General features: G+C 40.8%; 1 protein-coding gene across 5 annotated transcripts in view; it reads left to right on the top strand.

Moving 5' to 3' along the window:
• Window positions 1-19615, top strand: part of LOC101161483 (protein bicaudal D homolog 1) — a 32506-nt gene that overhangs the window by 9087 nt on the left and 3804 nt on the right. For 2 of the 5 annotated variants that reach the window (XM_020704274.2, XM_020704275.2), the window contains exons 2-9: window positions 7745-7957; window positions 10763-10915; window positions 12479-12958; window positions 14871-15263; window positions 15337-16095; window positions 16176-16327; window positions 16414-16624; window positions 18920-19005. In XM_020704274.2, the coding sequence (XP_020559933.1) occupies window positions 7745-7957; window positions 10763-10915; window positions 12479-12958; window positions 14871-15263; window positions 15337-16095; window positions 16176-16327; window positions 16414-16624; window positions 18920-19005 (2447 nt within the window). Of the gene's footprint in view, window positions 1-1708; window positions 1787-7744; window positions 7958-10762; window positions 10916-12478; window positions 12959-14870; window positions 15264-15336; window positions 16096-16175; window positions 16328-16413; window positions 16625-18919; window positions 19006-19615 lie in introns of those variants that run through there. The other 3 variants (XM_011476502.3, XM_011476500.3, XM_011476501.3) reach the window with 3 other exon arrangements.

Raw genomic sequence — 19615 nt, 5'->3', positions numbered from 1 at the left:
GCATATTGCACGGATGAAAATTGGTCATTTGTCAATGGAAAAAGTGAGAAATTTGTGATCTTTACGTGAGTTTTTCACAGATTTAAAACAAAAGAACCACATTAAAACCATGCAAAGAGCGCGTAAACCTACGCATAAGCCAAATCTGGCCAAATTTATGTCATTTTAACGTGATCTGTGCACCGTGCACGGGAAATAAAAGGCCCTTAGACATACGTGGACATATGTGGAACGGTCGTGGGAAGTCACAAAATCTTGCTCCATTGCGTAAGATTTACATACAAATTGCATATAAAACATGTAAAATACACATCAGCCTTTAAGAGAAGACGAGACTATTTACCAAGAAAGGCAAATGACATCATCCAACCACACAAAATGTGGAATAACATGGAGGAATGTATCACAAGAGTACAAATGTTATACAATTTAAAAAAAAGATACAAACTAAACATTTTGAACTTAGGAAATGAGAAGCCGTATAGGAGAATGTAGATACAACACCTCATGACAATGTTTTACTACCTTGATGCTTTTTTCTTTCATTTTTTCGTGTCTAACATGTAAAAACGATTACATTAAATATAGTAAGATGAAGAGGCTTTTCTTATACCCAGTCTTTTTTTTGCCACTTTCTGTTTGTCATGTTTATGTAACTATTTTTTTTAGTTTGAAAATAAAAGGAAATCAATCAATCATTTAAGAAAGCGATCAATCACGTCAGCAAACTGAATGTAAACTATGGAAATCCAAATTATAATCAAATTGTAACTGATACCACCAAATGTTTTCTGTCACATTTCTGTCACATCTGACAGACATTTTGGTATATTTATGTTGAAAAATGTCACATAATTTGATCCTTTTTAAAAAATAATATTTAGTTAAACTGATGATGATGCCATCAGTGCAGCAAATTTTAAAGATTTTATTTGGAATTCAGTGACTATTAAAGAGGACGTTGTTATTTTAGCTCCCAAAAGGTCCAACCTTCTCCCTCATTGGTCAGGTCTCCTTTGAGACTGCTGAGGTGGAGCTTTTTCTCATTTACATCAAATGAGAAACATTTTCCCAGCTCAAATAAACACACATGGAGATTTTTTGTTTAAAAAAAAGGGGGAAAAACACAGGATTCAGCACAAACAGTGTTTATATCTAAAGAGTAAAACTGAAATTCTGCGGTGAATCAACAGCAGAGAAAACTGGACAAGAAGAAAAGCATTTAATCATTTTGGATGATTTAAAACAAACACCAAACCCTTAAGCTGCCCATATTATACCACACAGGTGCAAACAATAACACAATTCTGCCATCCAAATGATGTAAAAGTGACTGCATGGTACAAAACATATTTTTGCTAAAATGATTAGGGTGTTGTGCATTTCTTTTTGGATATGCTTTTTAATGTTATTTTCTTTTATTGCATATCAGTTTTTGCTCATTCAGTGGGTTTTCCTGCAGGAGTCCCTGAACTATTTGGAGTCTTGTCTTTAAAATTCTAGCTAAAAATTGATGATACAATAGATGAAACTGTTTAAGACTATAAATATATTTAAATATGCATTTTTTTAAATAAAATATTGTTTTATATACCTAAGATGCTGCGATTCTCTGCTTGTCTAATAGAGTCGTGCTTTCCTGTGCTTCATTTTGGCCCCACCCGTTTCCTCCATCCGTCTGCATGCATTAACACACTCGGGGGACATGCAGCATTAAAGCCTGCTCTCCTCTCATCCCAGCCTGACGACTCCCATTCTCTCTTCAAACTTACAGCAGGACTCCACAGTGAGTGTCAGTTAAGAGCACGCTGAAAATGTGCCAGAGGCCACGTGTGTTTTTGGCATAGATTCGTGTGGTGGAATATCTCACAGGGGTTTGTGTGATTTCTGTGGTTGACTGGCTCATGATCGCCTCAGAGGAGGAGCGAAGCAAAGAGAATGACACACTTTCTGCTGCTTCGGCCTGTGCAATCTGCAACTTTTCTGCCCGCCTTTCACGGCTTTGGATCTAACGGGAGCATAAACTTCTGATGGGTTGTAGTTGTTTATCTCCATGTCGACAACAGCTGATGCTTTGCATTTTAATTTGACCTGAACTTAAATTCTCAGATTGTGAATGTGGAGAATAGACCGTATAAATAGATTTGCTGAAAAAGACAAGAATGAAAAACCCTTCTGGGATTTGGCAAACCAATCCGTCCTGCAGCTGCTCTGGAGCGATGATCAGAAAAGTGGTGGCATTCTGGGAAATAATCCAAACGTCTTTGAACGAGGCTGAATGAGTTAAACTGTGCAGAGTGTCTCACAGAACGAACAGCCGACGTAACAAGGATGTGGGCTTCCTGTAAACAAGGACTTCCCATCATGAAGCACAATGGGACACGTTAGCATTGTAGCAGGTATAGTTGGAGGGACAAAGGGCTGCTCTGCACTGAAAGGCACTTCAGTGAGGAGGAGCTGAAAACAGGTCACTCTTATTATTACTGTCTGTGATTTTCACTCTACAGAGAGGAGCTCTCCAGCAGCAGCTAGGGGAAATTACAGGAAAGGATTAAAATGTGCCACAGCGCGTCTGGACGCTCATGATTAAACATTGATCAGCAATGGACCTTAGAGACCACAATAGTAGCAAACATTTGCCATGAAAAAAACTTTTTATATGTTGAGTCATTTATTATTTTCTGTGCCCAATATTTAAATAGATATTTAACGTGATTTATTTCCCCAACAGTCTTCAGGTTTGTGTAATAATACCATGTGGCGGTCCTCCATTCTTGCTGGCTTATGATTACCCAGCTTTTCCCTGACTTGTGGCGACAGGCTTGTGTGTTTTTATAGATGACAGATCCCTTGACTTGGCACTTTTCCCCGTGGCGGAGAAGCGCATGGGGACAACACTTCAATGTCCTTGTTAAAGGGCAAAATATGCCAGCTTGACTTTTCACATAAACAGCCAATAATGTCTTATTCTGAAGACCTGTTTGTTTTTAAGCACACTAAATATATATATACTATATATATATATATATATATATATATGTTTTTGGAACCGAAAGGTGAGGTTATCCGCTTCCTTAGCCTCCATTGTATCGTTGTAACTCACATAACCTGCTTTTTGGAATATTCCCCAGATCTTTAATTCTTATATGGATAATAGGCAAATTTTGTGACTTCCTTATTTTTTTTATCAAAATTTTGGTGTGTGTCCATCACTACACCCAAGTTTTTGGCCTGATTGGTGGTTTTTAGACAACTAAATTGAAGCTCTGTGGTGACCTTAAGCTTTTTTCTTCAGCTCCAAAAACGAGGACCTCAGCTTTGTTTTTGTTTAGGTGAAGTTGCAAAATATCCGGTCATTAACGTACTTGATGCATTTACAAAGAGCCTGTACAGGGCCGCCTGGTGTCATTAAAATATATATCTGTGTGTCATCTGCTTAGCTTGGATTGTTAATGTTGTTGCTCTGTATAACCTGGGCCAGTGGGAGCATTTAGATGTTAAATAGAGGTGGACCCAGGACGGAGCCTTGGGGAACTCCATTTATATTTAACATGCTGGTTCAGATGTAAAATAGACACAAAACATTTCCTGTTTTCCAAGTACTTTTTGGCCAAATAGTGTTTGAAAACATGATTGTACAAGTTCTGCACTGTGAGTCCAGCCTCTTGTATAACTTCCCACTGTCTGTCCTAAAATATTAAATTTGGACTACCATTCGTGCTTGCTCGCCAAAGCTTCCCCTCATAGACTCTGTCACATGTTAACCCTTAGTAGCCCAGAGTTTCACAGTTTGCTGGAATGATTGACCTTTAAAATAGTTTTTATGGCAATGCTTGATATGTCTTTTTAGCAGAACCACAGAATTTCTTTTTTTACTAACAAATGTTTTATTAAATCACACAATAATTGCATGATAAACTTGAAACTGAACAGGAAAAAAAGTGAACTGTTACATATTGTTAGTTATTTACTGCAAAACTGAGATTAATTTAAACATTTTTTTTAAATGTACAAACAAAATGACAATAAGAAAATCCAAAAACAAAGCTAAAACAATGTAAAAAATAAACATGCAGGGAAAAAAAGACAACAGTATAAACTATGTAAATGTTCTAAGGATATATTCCGAGTTGTGTCATAATTATGCATCAAAGCTCCCTTTATGTTTGTTTTATACCAAAACTTTCAAAGCAAAATACCTTCCGGCATCATTTAAACAAACCATGTGATTGACAAATGCACCGATGAGAGCAGAGACTACTAAGGGTTTCACATCCCATAACAAGGAAAGTTTGAATCAAAACAATGATTCCTCTATTTCTTTTCAATGGTAAATAAAATAAATTCCAGCTGGAGACCTCCTCGATTCCTCATTATCGCCCGGAGCTCACAGGAAAGGACTGGTCCTCCCTGCTCCTCCCCCCTTACACTGCTTTGCTGCTCCTGCTATCGCCCCAGGGATGAATATTTTCATAGAGGGGCCCCGTTGTCTGGACTTCCACTATTAAGGCATACTGAACACAAAATGATGCGTTCAATGCAAAGATCCAAAGAGATCAATGAGGGGCTCCATCATTCTCGTCTTGAAAAAAAAAAATTTCCACTGCAGAAGGACCCCCCCCCAGAGTTGGAGATGCGTCTCTATACAGCATTTGGTGTCATCGCTGACACACAGCACAGTTCTGTCGCTGTTATTTTTGCCTGTAGACGTCATATGGGGGCAAAGCAGACAGGAGTAAACAGGAAGTCATTGCCATCATTGCAGTTCCCTGACGTTTTCTCCAAGCAGCTCGCAGATGGAGGAGAGGACCTGGAGAATTGTGGTTCATCCCGTGAAGGAGGGCTTTTATGAAACCATCTGCCTCTCATTATGCATCTAAGAGCCACTGCTTCTTTGGATGAGTAGCTTCTGATTCATCATCGGAAATTCTGTTTCTGGCCTGTTTAGCATCGACTAAACCAAAAAGAAGTCTCCGTCATCTTGGCTTTTATCAGGTCACTAATGCATTATGCTGTAATTTATCAGTCATATTTGTGCTTAGGATGAAGCTGGAAGCTTAAATGAGCACCAACAGGAATGGCAACTTTTGTCTGTGCTGTTTGGATGCCAGATCCTTTCTAGCCCAGGAGCAGAAACCCTCTCAAATTGGTTCTTGGTTGCCTGGCAACCAAGAAAACCCCATCCCACTCCAAATGATCAGTTTTCACCTCGCAAATGTGGGGTGAAAATGTCCTTCCACACACCTGCGGGGCTCAGATGTTTTGCTGCGGGGCTTAAACGGGACGTCCAGCGCGGGAGTGCGAGCTCATTCAGGGGGCCTGTGGGCAGAATTAATCAGTGGATTTGTTCCAACAGGCTTTTTCTCCCATTCTACACCACAATCCCACTGTGCTTCCCTGGAGAGCAACAGAGGGCACTGTGGGCCCAGCAAGGGAGGGGGAACGAGCGAAAAATAAAAGAGTAACAGATGTGTAGAGACCGGGAGGGGAAAAAAAGGAAGATTTTCATTCTTTTGGTGGATATAAAGCAAATCCCAGAGGGCATCGTTTTGTGTATTGACATGCCTTTTACAGGGCTGGAGATTGCTCCCCTCATTCAAATGCTAAGCGCTCCTTTGTAATTCAAAGGCTTCACACAAATTTAAATATCCTACAGTTGAGTGAATTAATATCACTTCCTCGCCATGAATCAAATTCAACACATTGGTTCACTGGAATAGGAACGATCTGATCGGCCACACAGTGCAACCTATCTAGATCTACCGTTTACCTCTCATTCATGTTAATCTGTTGGTTCCTTACGACGATGTTCTAAAAGTAGGTCAAATGCATTTATTTAGCCCCGTTTCCACTGAGTGGTATGGTCCGGTCCAGTTTAGAATGGTCCAGGCAATTCAGGTGAGTGTTTCCACTCAAAGTTGGACCGTCATAACGACAACAACGGAGGTCAGCTCAGTTTTTTCCGCTTGGCTTTTGGTTCTTCGTTGATGCAAATAATTTCATGTTGTGTGAGAGAAGACTGCGGGCGGCGAAGAGGAAAAGAACTGCTTTCTCTGAGCTTTTTTTTTTCGTAATCAATGGGTTTCAACAGTATCTCCGCCCTTACCGGTTCATTCCATTTTTCTATGGACCTTCAACCAACGGGGCCTTAAAAAATGGTCCAGCTTAATGGAAACGCTAAAAATACCGGACTGGAGTTGACCGTACCATACCGCTCAGTGGAAACGAGGCATATGAGAACTGGAACGAGGGAGTGTGATGTCACCCATAGAAAATGGTTTACTTCAGGCCTCAAGTCAATTAGTTGCTATTTTTTAGTGATGTGGATGCCGCCATGTTGGAACCAGACAACATTAGTAAGCAGTGAACGGTCCGAATCAGCCTGTGTCACTGTGCCAAACGCTCTCACCAATCACCCCTACCCCCCCTACATGAAATCTGTCAATCAAGCAGTTTTAATGTTTGACATGGTGGGCCAGCAGTCTCCACCCACTTGTATTAAGGCAACTGACTTCATGGAAGAAGCTGCCGAGTCAAATTTGACCACTTTGTTTTTGGTTTTTTTGTAATTCTTTCATCTAAATTTTTTTTTTGCTCCTTTTAATTGCTGCTACCCAAACTGAACAAACAAAAAAAGAAAATCAAAATAATTTTAAAAGCCCAGAAGAAAATTGTGGTTGCTTCTCCAGGGTTAATCCCTATATCCTTCTTAGACGATTTGTGCATTTAGTTATTACCCATAATCTATCAGGCTGCTGAATGTAGCCTTTCAAATACATATTTATATTGGTTTTGCTATTATGTTTTATTTTTCCTGAATGCATGATGCCTGCCTTAAATTTTGTTTTCTTGTATGATGACATTAAAACATTCTTTTCCATTCTACTTATTGGGATAACCAGTAATTTATCATAATTTTAGTGCCTAAAACTGAAAATAATGTTGTAAAAAAATAATAAAAATGCCTTTTCTTGAATTTTTAGCTCAATTGTTTTTTTTTATTTTGAAACAACAGCAGCAGAGCTACAGTTTTCTGAATGCTACCAGACACTTGCTACTCATGCATTATTCAAATACCATTCTTTGGTTTGGGGGAATACACTTTGCTTGGCTAATTGCAGCTGTGGGAACGATGATTCATCTATCCTTTATATATCTTTATGCGGTCGTTGTAATCCATGAAATATTTTCCACATGCAGCTGTATTGATCCATCGTCTCCCAAAGAGCCCCCTGCCGGCTCCAGAGCCTGTCTTCCTGCTGATGTGCTGAGAAAATCCAGGATGGTTCAGAGGATTTATTGAGCTACTAGAGTATCTGCTGCATGGATGTCAGAGTGTGAGCAGTTTCCACACATGAAAAAAACAAACAGAACAGCAGCATTTTTATTTCCCATAAAGCTTTTGTGCAGAACAATGAAGCCAGATCGAGTGGCTCCGATCCACCTTGATTGGTCTTGTTGATGCCTGCTTTGATTTTCTCAATCAAGCCTCAGCGCCTTTATCGTGACAGGTCAGCCCTGGCGGCTGTGAAAACCTGTGTCAGGAAAACGGGAACACTGTGTCTATTGATCAAATGAAACATCACCCCTGTATAGACTGACAGCAGGTATTTTTGGTGGGAAGTGAGCAGGCCGTGCTGTGGTAGGGGAAGAAGATTTAGCGGCCCCCATAATGTCATTTTAATGATTGCAATTTGCAGAGGCATCATTCTAACGACTTTTCTTTCTTCCTCAACTCACTCAGGCGTTTGGCCAAGCGTACAGCAACCAGCGTAAAGTGGCTGAAGATGGAGAGACCATCGAGGAGACGCTGCTGCAGGAGTCAGCCTCCAAAGAGGCCTACTACATGGGCCGCTTGCTGGAGCTGCAGACGGAGGTGACGTTAAGTCGCTCAGTGGTGTCCAACGCTCAGGCGGAGAGCGAGAGGCTCAACGCTCTGCTGCAGGAGCTGCAGGAGGTGAGCTACCGCTCAAATGATTTCTGGATAACTAACAAAAGACGCTAAAGAGCATTAGACAAATGAAGAAAATAGGGATTGTTTGGTATTTAGTATTCATGTCGTAAGCAAAATGGAAACACAAAAGAATGTTTGTTGAGGTTTAAACACTCAGAAAGCTGGAGACTAAAATGATTAACTATTGGGTCTAAATTATTTTTTCCATGGCTGTTTCTATGACAGAGATGTGTCCAGTTTTATTCATAAACTGCGGTGATGATGATTGATGAGCCTTTTTAATTATTTTTAATTTTTATTGACATTGCCGATAAAATATTATTTTTCTAAGAGCATATTACTGTCAGTTCAAGATTGGAATTGGTTTATTTTATGCAATAAAAAAATAAAAAGGAAAGAAGGCAAACGATATATTCATAAGAAATTAAGCCATACATTTTTTAGCTTTTGATCACAGTTCTCAAAGCATATAATATTTTTGACACACAAAATTCCAGTTTGACTTTTAATTGGATCCAAGTTGCCCAATTTTGTTCTGAGATCTTTTTCTTTACATTTTGTAATATTTTATTGATTCTGTGATCGTAGATTTCTCTCAGATTTATGAGTCTTCAGATTTAACAAAGTCTTTGTTTGACTTTTTGAAGTAAACTTTTCCCAACGACTTTTAAAAAGTTATAGGACATTTAAAGCCAAGAAGTCTTTGTTACTAACAGACATCAAACGTCCCGCAAAGAAATTAGCATGAGAAGGAGGGCTTAAGGGCAAGGATGCTCAGTTTAGTTTAGTCTGTTTAGCAAATCACCTCTTGAATGTCTGTGGCCACTGTGTCGGTCAGCGACGTGAGTTCGAGCCGGGGTCAGACGCTGCAGCCACAGGCGCTACCCCATTGTGGGGGGCAAATCCGGAGCTAAGCTAGAGAATAAGTGAAATGCCCTGAGCTCGGCACATGTGCACAGAGGCCGACCACTCTCAACACACAAGCACCGCAGGAGCCGGGATCATTCATTGCATCAACGGCTGCTCGCCGTTGTTTTCCGATGTGAAACGTCCCGCTGTGGATCTGATTAGAGACGGGGGGGGGGGGTTCACAGTTGGTCCATAAATCAAGGGATTATGCAGGAGCACGCCAAAACAAAATCAATATATCCGTTTGGAAGCTAATTTGGAGGAACGCTCACCTGGCTGAACCATGAAAGCCGTTGGATGTTCGCGCTTCCCTCTTTCCTTTATAAGGTTCACACTTCAGTGATGAGAAGCAGGACTTTCATCCCAGTGAGCAGCATCCACATGATGTGTTTTTCTTAGAAGGGATGCAGCACCTCTCTATAAAGATCTAATGACAAAATACCCACGTATAAAACAAACACACCGCATATATCGAAAAGAAATGAAGAGAAATGAGGGAACTGGATCTAAAAATATCAGATGATGACTGGCTCCAAATGTGCCATGTTGGAGAAAATGTGGAGACATAAATGTAGATCATTCCCATATATTTTGGTCTTGCCCCCAAAGCTAGTCCCTTTTGGAAGAATATTCACCAGATTGTAACCAGGGTAACAATACAAAATACCAAAGACATGCTTATGTCTGTATCTGGGAAAAATAGCAGAAAATGTACTAAAAAATGACAGATATTTAGTCCAAATTTTCCAAGCTGCTGGCAAGAAAATAATCACAAGACAGTGAAACAAGACAGATTTGCCAACACAGCAGAAAAATACATATGAATGAATTTTTGAACTATAGGATAAGAAATCAAGAAGATTTTTGTCAAAAAAGATGGACTATAGAGCCAATTGGCAACCCAAGGCGTTTAGTTTTGTAAGCCTACTTTTACTGTTCCTTCTGCTTTTTTCTTGTATGTTTCAACTGTGTGTTTAAAAGGCAATAAAAAAAGGAAGAAAAAAAGAAATCTAATAAATTATAAAATGTTATTTTTATTTTTTCCACTTCAAAATGACAATGACATTTAAGCTTCTTAGTTAGTTATTTCTTTTTAAAATAAATGTTTTTTGCCTTATTTGTGGATACCTATGCTGAAATCTTAAGTTAGTGCGGCTCAGAGAAAGTCCCTTTTTTATGTCTTTTACTGGTATTTTTCCAGAGCATTCCTTGTTTGCTTTTCTTTTAGCTTATAGATCAGGGGTGGGCAAACTTTTTTGCTTCTGTGGGTCACAAAAGGCCTATAATGTGACAAAAGGGCTGAAACCAGGCGCAGATGTGTGGAGTGTTTTGGTAACCCCACCTCATAAGAGAAAAAAATAACATGGAATCTGGACGAAAAGATGCTTTCCTTTTGATTAAAAAATTGACATACAAACAGAATATTATGTCGTTTTTAATTTCAAAACTGTGGATTTTTTTCTCACTTTAGTACCAATTGCCCCGATGGGTTGATGTCCATCAGCGAACAACACAAACTTGGAGAAACGCTGCGTTCATGTGGTTTTGGAATGATGGGAAAAATAAATGTCCGGCTCGGAAAACACACACAAACGTCAGAAACGGAACAAAACCTTCCACCACACGAATTTATGATCACTTTATGCTGCTAAACTAAGGTGTACCATCCATGGGTAGACACCAGAATTACAGGGACAATAAAACAATAATCATGATTATCAATATAGTTTATTCCAGTTTGACGGGCACATATGGCCCCCGGACTGCACTCTTTTGAAGTGCCTCAAAGTTTGAGATCATGGAGGTAAATGATGACCTCTAAATGCATTGAGTTCACCTGTTTTTTTGTTGTTTCTATGTTCTTCTTCCTCCTCGTTCCTTCTCCCATCTCTTCTCCAGAGCAATGAGATTCTGGAGCTGCAGCGGAGCAGGATGAGGGAGGAGATCAAGGAGTACAAATTCCGAGAGACCCGGCTGCTTCAGGACTACACGGAGCTGGAGGAGGAGAACATCACGCTGCAGAAGCTGGTGTCCACGCTCAAACAGAGCCAGGTCAGCCAGGACTGATGCCAACTCTGAGCTGAGTGTTTGTCCCTTCAGAATTTACTGCTGTTGCCTTTAGAAATTAGACTCACAGTTGTTTCTGTTTGCACACAGATGACACCGATTCATAAATGTGGTTCTTCTTACTATTATGGATCATTATGATCACCGGATCTTGAATCAAACTGAACTTATTTTTGCAGAGGGACAGATATAAAAAAAAAGCAGCAGTCCCATGCCCAAACCATAAAGCTTTTAGCAGAAGCCTATTTGCAGCATTTGTCCCTAGATGAGCTTTTCTCCTACAAAAATTACAATAAAATGCCAGAAATAAGCAGTTAATGTTAAAAAATGCATAAAACAGATTAAAAACACTGAGACACATCGAAGGGATGTAAAACAAATATCAGATGAACCAGTTAAAACATGCGAACAGCGCTGCTGCTGCTGCTTCAAATCAGTGGGAAATAAATTCCAGTGTCTGGCACCTTTTAACAAGGAAACCTACATTCTCCACTCCAGACTGCTCTGTGGGATCTGCTGCAGCTCTTATTTACAAAAAAACTCTTTAAAGGTTAAGGTGGAAGTTTGAGACATTGAAAGGTCGGGAAAAAAACTAAAACTAATCAAATTATTAAATGTCAAAATGTTGTAGTAAAGTGTTTGAAGTGTTTTGGTTGGATTGAGACCAATCAGTCACGGATCAAAGAGTTTGAAAATATCGAAGGAGTCAGGCTTTCTCTTTTTATATTTAAATAGTTTAACCTAACTCTGAACTTTTTTAAGTTCGATCATGACATCTTTGTTTGCCACTAAGATTTTGATTTGCTGCTGAACAGCTGAAGCCTGTTGGATCAGATACAAAAATAAACTTATGTCATTAAATTCATTACATTTAATGACATAAGTTACATAACAAATTCATTAAATTTATTAAATAGAATAAAAGCGTCATTTTAACCACTGGTACATAATAGGCAAGGCAAGTTTATTTGTAAAGCATATTTTGTAATTAAGGGACAGGTATTAAACTTTTCAGAGGAATGTTTTTAGACACCACTTTAGAAATACCGTTATTTATTTTACAATGTAAATTAACCCCGGAGAGCCCACAGGATCCAATTTGGCCGCTTTTATTAACTTTTTATTTTTGGCTGCTGTTATTTGTTGTTACCCAAAATAAACAAACAAAAATGATCAAATTGTTTTCTGGATAACCAACAAAGGGACTTTTCACTGTTATTCATGTTTATCTTTTTCTATTAACTGTTAGAATATTTAATTATTCACTTTTTCCTTTTTATTATATTTTTTTGTATGGTATGAGTTCTTTAACTGATTATTTAGTTTTACCACTGTAAAAAATGGTTTACTTCCGGCCCAAATCTCCGTTGAAAAAGAGATTTTATGTCAATGGCACTTTTTGGTAAAATAAAGGTTGAAAAAAGAAAGAAAAAATAAGAATAGTTTACTTATTGTGGCTTTATTGTGGTTTTCCCTGTTGGTCTTTGGCTCAATTCCAAAGGCTTTGCCACATCCGGTCACGGTTTTCCTCTCACTGTTTCTTCTCAGGTTGAGTACGAAGGACTAAAACATGAAATCAAGGTCCTGGAGGAGGAGACGGTCCTGCTCAACAGCCAGCTGGAAGATGCTCTGCGCCTGAAGGAGATCTCGGAGAGCCAGCTGGAAGAAGCGCTGGACGCCCTGAAGAGCGAGCGCGAGCAGAAGAACAACCTGAGGAAGGAGCTGGCCCACCACATCAGCCTGACGGACAACGTTTACGGAGCGGGGGCCCACCTGGCCCTCACCGTCACCGGCGTCGAGGGCCTCAAGTTCCCAGAAGAGCCCAACGCCGCAAACAGCGGCCACCCCGCAGCCAACGGCAACATGGAGGACAGCAACCGCTGCAACGGTCACCTCCACGGCAACGCTGGCCTGACGAAAATGAACGGCGACTACCGGGCGGGCCGGAAAGGGGAGGGGCTCGTGCCCGACCTGTTCAGCGAGCTCAATCTGTCGGAGATGCAGAAGCTGAAACAGCAGATGCTGCAGGTCAGAGACACACCAAACTCCCCTAGAAATCCTTTTTTCTGATTCTTCACCAGAGAACGCTCCTCTGCCACACAACGCCACAGTGTTCAAAGCAGCTGCTACAGATAAAAGCCGACTGCTGACGGGGGGGAAACGGCCCCCACACAGCAGATCAGAAGACGGCTGTATTGATCCACTCTCCCTCATCATATTTCAGCTCCTGAAGGCTGATGGCGTCTGAACACAGCCCAGAATTCCCTTCTGTTACAGTAAAAGCAACATTTAAAGAATGACAAAAACCAGTTCTGATATCAAAGAGAGTAATTACTGTACATCTGCTGTGCTTTACCCTAAGCGACGCTCCGGTGGGAAATTTAAAAGTGGCATTAGGGCTGACCATAAGGGCTCGCCCTTCTTTTTCCAGGTAACATGGTTACCCCAGATCCATTTGCTGCTCTTTGATGCTGAAGAGAGTCAACTGCAGCTCCATCAGGGCGGAGGCCGAACAAAGAGATTCTTTACATTAAACTCCACCTAGGATCTATACAGTTACAGATTTTGCGTCACTCCTATTTGTTTTCTGACATGGTTTAAGGCTGGACCAGTAAGGATTTAGGGTATTTGACGGATGAGATGATCAATCAAAGCATGTTTTGAGACTCACGGCAACAGTTGGTGCTAAAATGTTAATCTGGGTCCCAGGGAATTAAAGCTTTTTATTCACTGTATTTAGAATTGTTTTACTTAAAGAAATAACAGGAGAATGATTGCTGAGAAAAAATAAATATTTTATTTTGACTATTTTTATTTATTTATTTTTATATTTTGGTCAACAGGCCAAAGCCTGAATATACAGACTAAAATCGCTAAAAACACAGAATTTTCATATAAATATACTAAATACATATAATAAAACAGTATATTTTACAATAATACAGAGAAGTTCATAATTTCACAAACCTTTGTTTTTTATTTTATATATTTAACAATTTTGATACTTTGTCCAATAGGACAAATTTTACTTTAGTCTTGCATTCCTGACTTTTATATGTTTTAGTTCTATTTAAAATGGTCTGTAATTCTAAAATTAGATTTTTAACTCGGAAATTTCACTTTTTTCTGATTTCTGACATCATTAACACAATTTTAACTTTTTTTAATGTAAACTTTGCTCTAAATTCTGAATCTATTACCTCAATTGTGATCAAATCTCTGAGCAATCACATTTTGTTTTACTTAAACCCTAAAATTCTAACTTTATTTTCATTTTTTTTTCATTTTAATGTATTCATTTTATTTTGTTGTTTTTTTACTTTTATTTCTGATATTTGGTTTGAATTACAAAATTAAAATGTCCTTTTCTAGTAATTATATTTTTTTATAGCTTTAGTATTAACTATGTTTAATCCAAAGTTTAACTTTGTTAAAATTTTAACTTTAGGAATTGTGTCTTTTTATAAAATAATTCCAACATTATGACTTTTTCTAAGTTCACACCAACGAGCAAAGTGAGGAAAAAGTGAGGATTCCCATCATCCTTTTCTCTAAACAGGACTCCTCATCTCCTTGCTCATTTTTTTGAGAATACAAGTGGAAGGTGGCAAGCAGAGAAACAGAGTTCATTAGGGGAGTCGTATAATGAACCTTTGGGGCATGTTTTTAGCTCAAACAGCTCCCTTCCTTGTCTTCTAACAGTGTTGTTATAAAAACCCCTCATCCTAGTGTTAGGGTAAGAAACAGGCAATAAAACACAGAAGAACTGCTGCTGAAAAGGTGAAAAGGTCGTCTGGAAACGACAGTTTGAGTTAATAAAAACCCATTTAAGCAATGATAAATATAAACTCAACTTCTACCAAAAATATCCTAAGGCAAACCTTTTTATTCTTTTTTTTTTTTCCTCTAAGTTGTGTTGATGTTATGGTTCGTCTGGCAGGTGGAACGTGAAAAAGCGGCGCTGCTCATGAACCTGCAGGAGTCGCAGACCCAGCTCCAGCACACGCAGGGAGCCCTGAGCGAGCAGAGCGAGCGCCTCCATCGCCTCACGGAGCGCGTCAACGCCATGAAGCGTCTGAACGGAGACAAAGAGCTGGACGACCCACAGGAGAGCGAGAAACCCGACGGAGGCTCACTGCTGTCGTCGGCTAACAGCCACGCAGACCAGGACAGCCAAGGCTTTGAGATTCTGGAGTGTAAGTACAAAGTGGCGGTTACGGAGGTTATCGACCTGAAGGCGGAGCTTAAGGCCCTGAAGGAAAAGCACAATCAAGCAGTGGAGGGACAAGGAGACAGCAACACTGATGACCGGGTCCAGGCGCTGACTGAACAGGTTTGTTTGACTCTTTAGTTGTTGATTTATCCTCTTACATGACATTGACGGTGTGCTGAATGATTTCTTTTAGATATCGCAGTTGGAGCGAAAGTACCATGAGAGCCAGGAAAGGGCGGCGAGCCTAGAGGCGGAGCTCCGAGCGACAGCAGCCACTGCCACGGAGAGCCAGGGCATGCTGAACGCGGCTCAGGATGAGCTGGTGACGTTCAGCGAGGAGCTGGCCCAGCTGTACCACCACGTCTGTCTCTGCAACAACGAGACCCCTAACCGCGTCATGCTGGACTACTACCGCCAGAGCCGCATCACACGCGGCGGCAGCCTCAAAGGCCCCGAGGATCCTCGCGCTCTGCTGTCCCCCCGCCTGGCACGGCGGCTCGCCGCGGCCTCTGCCGCCTGCTCCCCTGATGCCCCACGGAGTCCCATGGACTCCCCATCCAAAGACATTCACCAAAGCGAGGCGACCGCCAACGCAGTCGACTCGTCTTCATGCCATGGCAGCCCCAACAGGAGCGCCACCGGCTCTCCTGTCATCACCATCTTCCCCTGTCCGTCACCCGTGTCCTCAGAGGCAGGCGGAGACCTGCGGAAGGAGCCCATGAACATTTACAACCTGAATGTCATCATTCGAGACCAGATCAAACATCTCCAGAGGGCCGTAGACCGCTCGCTGCAGCTGTCCAGGCAGAGAGCTGCAGCCAGGGAGCTGGCTCCCATGCTGGACAGAGACAAAGAGTCCTGCATGGAGGACATCCTCAAGCTCAAGTCCCTGCTCAGCACCAAGAGGGAGCAGATAGCCACTCTCAGGCTGGTGCTCAAAGCCAACAAACAGGTGAAGCTTCTTTTTCTATCTTCAAAATATGAAAGTTCTCCGGAAACATCCTAAAACGGGTCACATGTCTGGTTTTGCAGACAGCAGAAAACGCTCTGGCCAACCTGAAGAGCAAGTATGAGAATGAAAAGGCCATGGTGACAGAGACCATGATGAAGCTGAGGAACGAGCTGAAGGCCCTCAAAGAGGATGCAGCCACCTTCTCCTCGCTCAGGGCCATGTTTGCCACGAGGTGGGACACCATCTTGGAAATGTTCAAGTGCTCGCACGGTACCCCGAGACCTGAGCTGCAGCTGAACAACCGTTTGCCGTCTGCAGGTGTGACGAATACGTGACGCAGCTGGACGAGATGCAGCGGCAGCTGGCAGCGGCGGAGGACGAGAAGAAGACGCTGAATTCCCTCCTGCGCATGGCCATCCAGCAGAAGCTGGCCTTGACGCAGCGCCTGGAGGATCTGGAGTTTGACCACGAGCAGACTCACCGCGGCCGCGGAGCCAAAGTGCCCAAGATCAAAAGCAGCCCACCCAAAGTAAGTCTCAGAGATGTCTCCACCGCCTCCACAGATCCGCTCCACACCTGAGGTCCTCTTTCCTTTAGAGGAAACAGACGTTTTTCATCCAGAACTGAAACCCTGTTTCAACTAAAACCCAGGCTGATTAGCTGACTTTAAGCTACTCTGCATTCCTGCATCTTTCTCACCTTTGTTCCAACAAAGCGACCTGAAAAGACTTTAAGGGTGTTTTTTAATTTCAGGATGGATGTTTCTTTAAATGCCCACTAAAAAGCTATTTAATGATGTAAAACCAATCAGGAGATGACCTCATGGCGTCGGAGGAGAAATCAAAACAGAAAAACAAAGCAACAATGGCTCCAGCCTCCACCTCCGTTTTTTCACAGCTCCTCCCTGTGGAGGCTTTGGGGAACTGCATCCTCCTGTTAGAAAACCTGTTCTGCAGCTAAAAGTTCAACCAGCATTTTTATGACAATCAATTCAACTGATTAAACATCAAAGTCTCATTCCGATCATCTTATAATCTAATCACTAGTGATCTTTTAATTAATGATAATGCCGAATTTGGCCAAAACGAACACAAAACACCTGTCATTTTCTAGGACACAGTTTCATAGTTACCTGTGGCAAAAAAAACAAATACAAAGTGGCGAGCAATATCAAAGCCGCACAGATAAGATCCAGATTCCTGCTCAGATGAGGAAAACAAATACGTTCATGGATTTATTTGTCTGCAAGTGGATGCATCAGAAAGGGGCGGTGCAGGAAGCTTGTGGCCCTCCTAGCGTATTTTCTACATCAAACTGTCTGCTCCTGATTCACAACCATCTGTTCATCCTGCATCATCAGAAAAATGCCACAAGAACATGTTGAAAACACCATATCCACAGGGGTAGGTCATATAAACTTAGGGTGACAGGATCTTGCCACTAGATGGCAGCGTTTCTTCACTTTTTTAGATACCGCTGAGAATTTCAAGTAAGGGAAAATTATGGAAGTGAATTGCATTCAGTACCTTTTTTTCGTGTATTTAAAAAAAAATATATATATATATAAAGAAATGTGTGATTTTTCCATGATTTTTGTTCCAATATTTTCAAGAACTACAAAAGCAAAGAACTCCAAACAGGCTGGGCTTTAACTTCAAATGCTCATGAAAACTGTAAGAGGAGCCAGAATGTGTCCGTGTCATAGACATGCTGCAGTCTGTTTTGTTCTTCCTGCTGACTTTATCCACAAGCATTACAGAGAAAAACGTAGTTCCAGTAGGAACTGTTAATTTTTGTCTGTGCTGATGCAGAAAACGAGTTGCAGCCGGAGTTCGCCTTAATGTGAAGCTGCAGAAGCAGGCAGGGAGCGTCAATAAAGTACAGGAAACCACCGCAGACAAACAATAGCCGATTCTCGGATTCACAGAAACCCCTAATATTACTCTCTCTCTCAGTGTGAACCAACATGTTTGAGTTATGCGGGTTGGGGACCCATCCTTATCTCCTCGCTTTAGGACTACAACTATTGTAATCCTAAAAATAGTATAGCAAAATCAGAAAAATTGTAGTAAAGTTGACCACGCCCACAACATGAGCGTCCAGCAAGTCACCCACAGACTTTTCTGCTTTGTGTCCAATATTGTCGTCGGGATTGACTCTCACACAAAAGTAATAAATAAACAGTTCATACTAGTCAATATGTAATACTTTCCCAACATTTGGCTCTGTAATGTTTGTAGATAAAGTCAGTAGGAAGAATAAAACCGATTGTGGATGTCGTGACGAGCACGTGAAAACAATGACACTTGGCTTTTCAAATTGAAATTCAGCTCATCTTTTAGCTTTCATGAGCAGCTTGTTTGGATCTCTCTGTTTTCCTACTTCTTGAAAATATTAGAACGAAAAAAGCAGAAAGGATTTGAATTTCAATTTTTAATTGAATGCAAAACACCTCCATAGAAAATGAATGAAGAAAGCGGAAACATGTCACCTTTATTTTGAAGGTAAGTACTTTGTGTTACCAATGTAGTCTTCCCCTGGTTTCGTCTTACAATTTCGTGTAGTTTAACAAAAAAAAGACACATTTTAAATGTTCTTTGTGTGCTTGTTATTTTAAAACCATGAAGAAACTGGTTCAATCTGTAGTTTTGTGCAAAGACACCATGTAAATAATAGGTTGTCGGGATCAGTGCTTCCAGGATCTGCTTGAAACCAGGATCTGCTTTCATCCACGCAGGTCTTCCCACCACGTCCGCCCTGTTTTTCTGTGTCTTCTCGTCAAACCTGGAGCGTCATCATTGTGCACATCTGTCTAATTTATCAGTTTCTTGTAGATTGTCAGCAGCCTGCTGCCTCAGTACCGTCACTCTCCTCACAAGTGAGGCGAGGGAGAGCTTCTGTAGTCCGCAGGTAACAAGGTGTTCCCCCTGCTAGAATAGAGCTCAACAGTCACCCATCTAGAGACACGGCTCTGCATGTTCAGTTTTTAGCATCACGCACCAAAATAATCTTGTTTCACATGCTTAGTTTTGCATGACAGCCCTGCTTTGACGGCAGCTTTTGTTTTTGCTGTTTTAGAGGCCCGGATCATCTCATGTCAGTGTAATATGCCGGAAAATTAATTTAATGTTTAACGTCAACATGAACTATTTAGAATAGAAATTCAGCAAAACTAATATGACCTAAATACTCTGTACAATAAACAGAAAACCATATTTTAGGTTTTTAGATGCTTTTTTAAAGAAAAAAGTTTTTCTTTTTGTATTTTAATTAGTTTTATTCATAAAAATAGCTTTTTGATATATTAAAAAAGGGAAATTACGTCAGGGGCGTTGTGGAAGGTTTTGGAGATAAATAGGTTGTTTTCTTCTAAAAAGGGAAAAGAAAAAGAGATTTTTTTTTTTTTTGCATTTTTTTTCCTATACAATGAACTGACATAAATAATGAGTCAAATGATCGATCAATTGTTCTAACCTGCTGTTTTCTGTTTTCCTGCTGCTTCAGTCGAGCTGCTGTGTCC

This window comes from Oryzias latipes, chromosome 6 (assembly GCF_002234675.1).
Source record: "Oryzias latipes chromosome 6, ASM223467v1".
Classification (NCBI taxonomy): Eukaryota; Metazoa; Chordata; class Actinopteri; order Beloniformes; family Adrianichthyidae; genus Oryzias; species Oryzias latipes.
The sequence above is the reverse complement of the archived record's forward strand: the minus strand, read 5'-3'. Positions and strand labels throughout refer to the sequence as shown.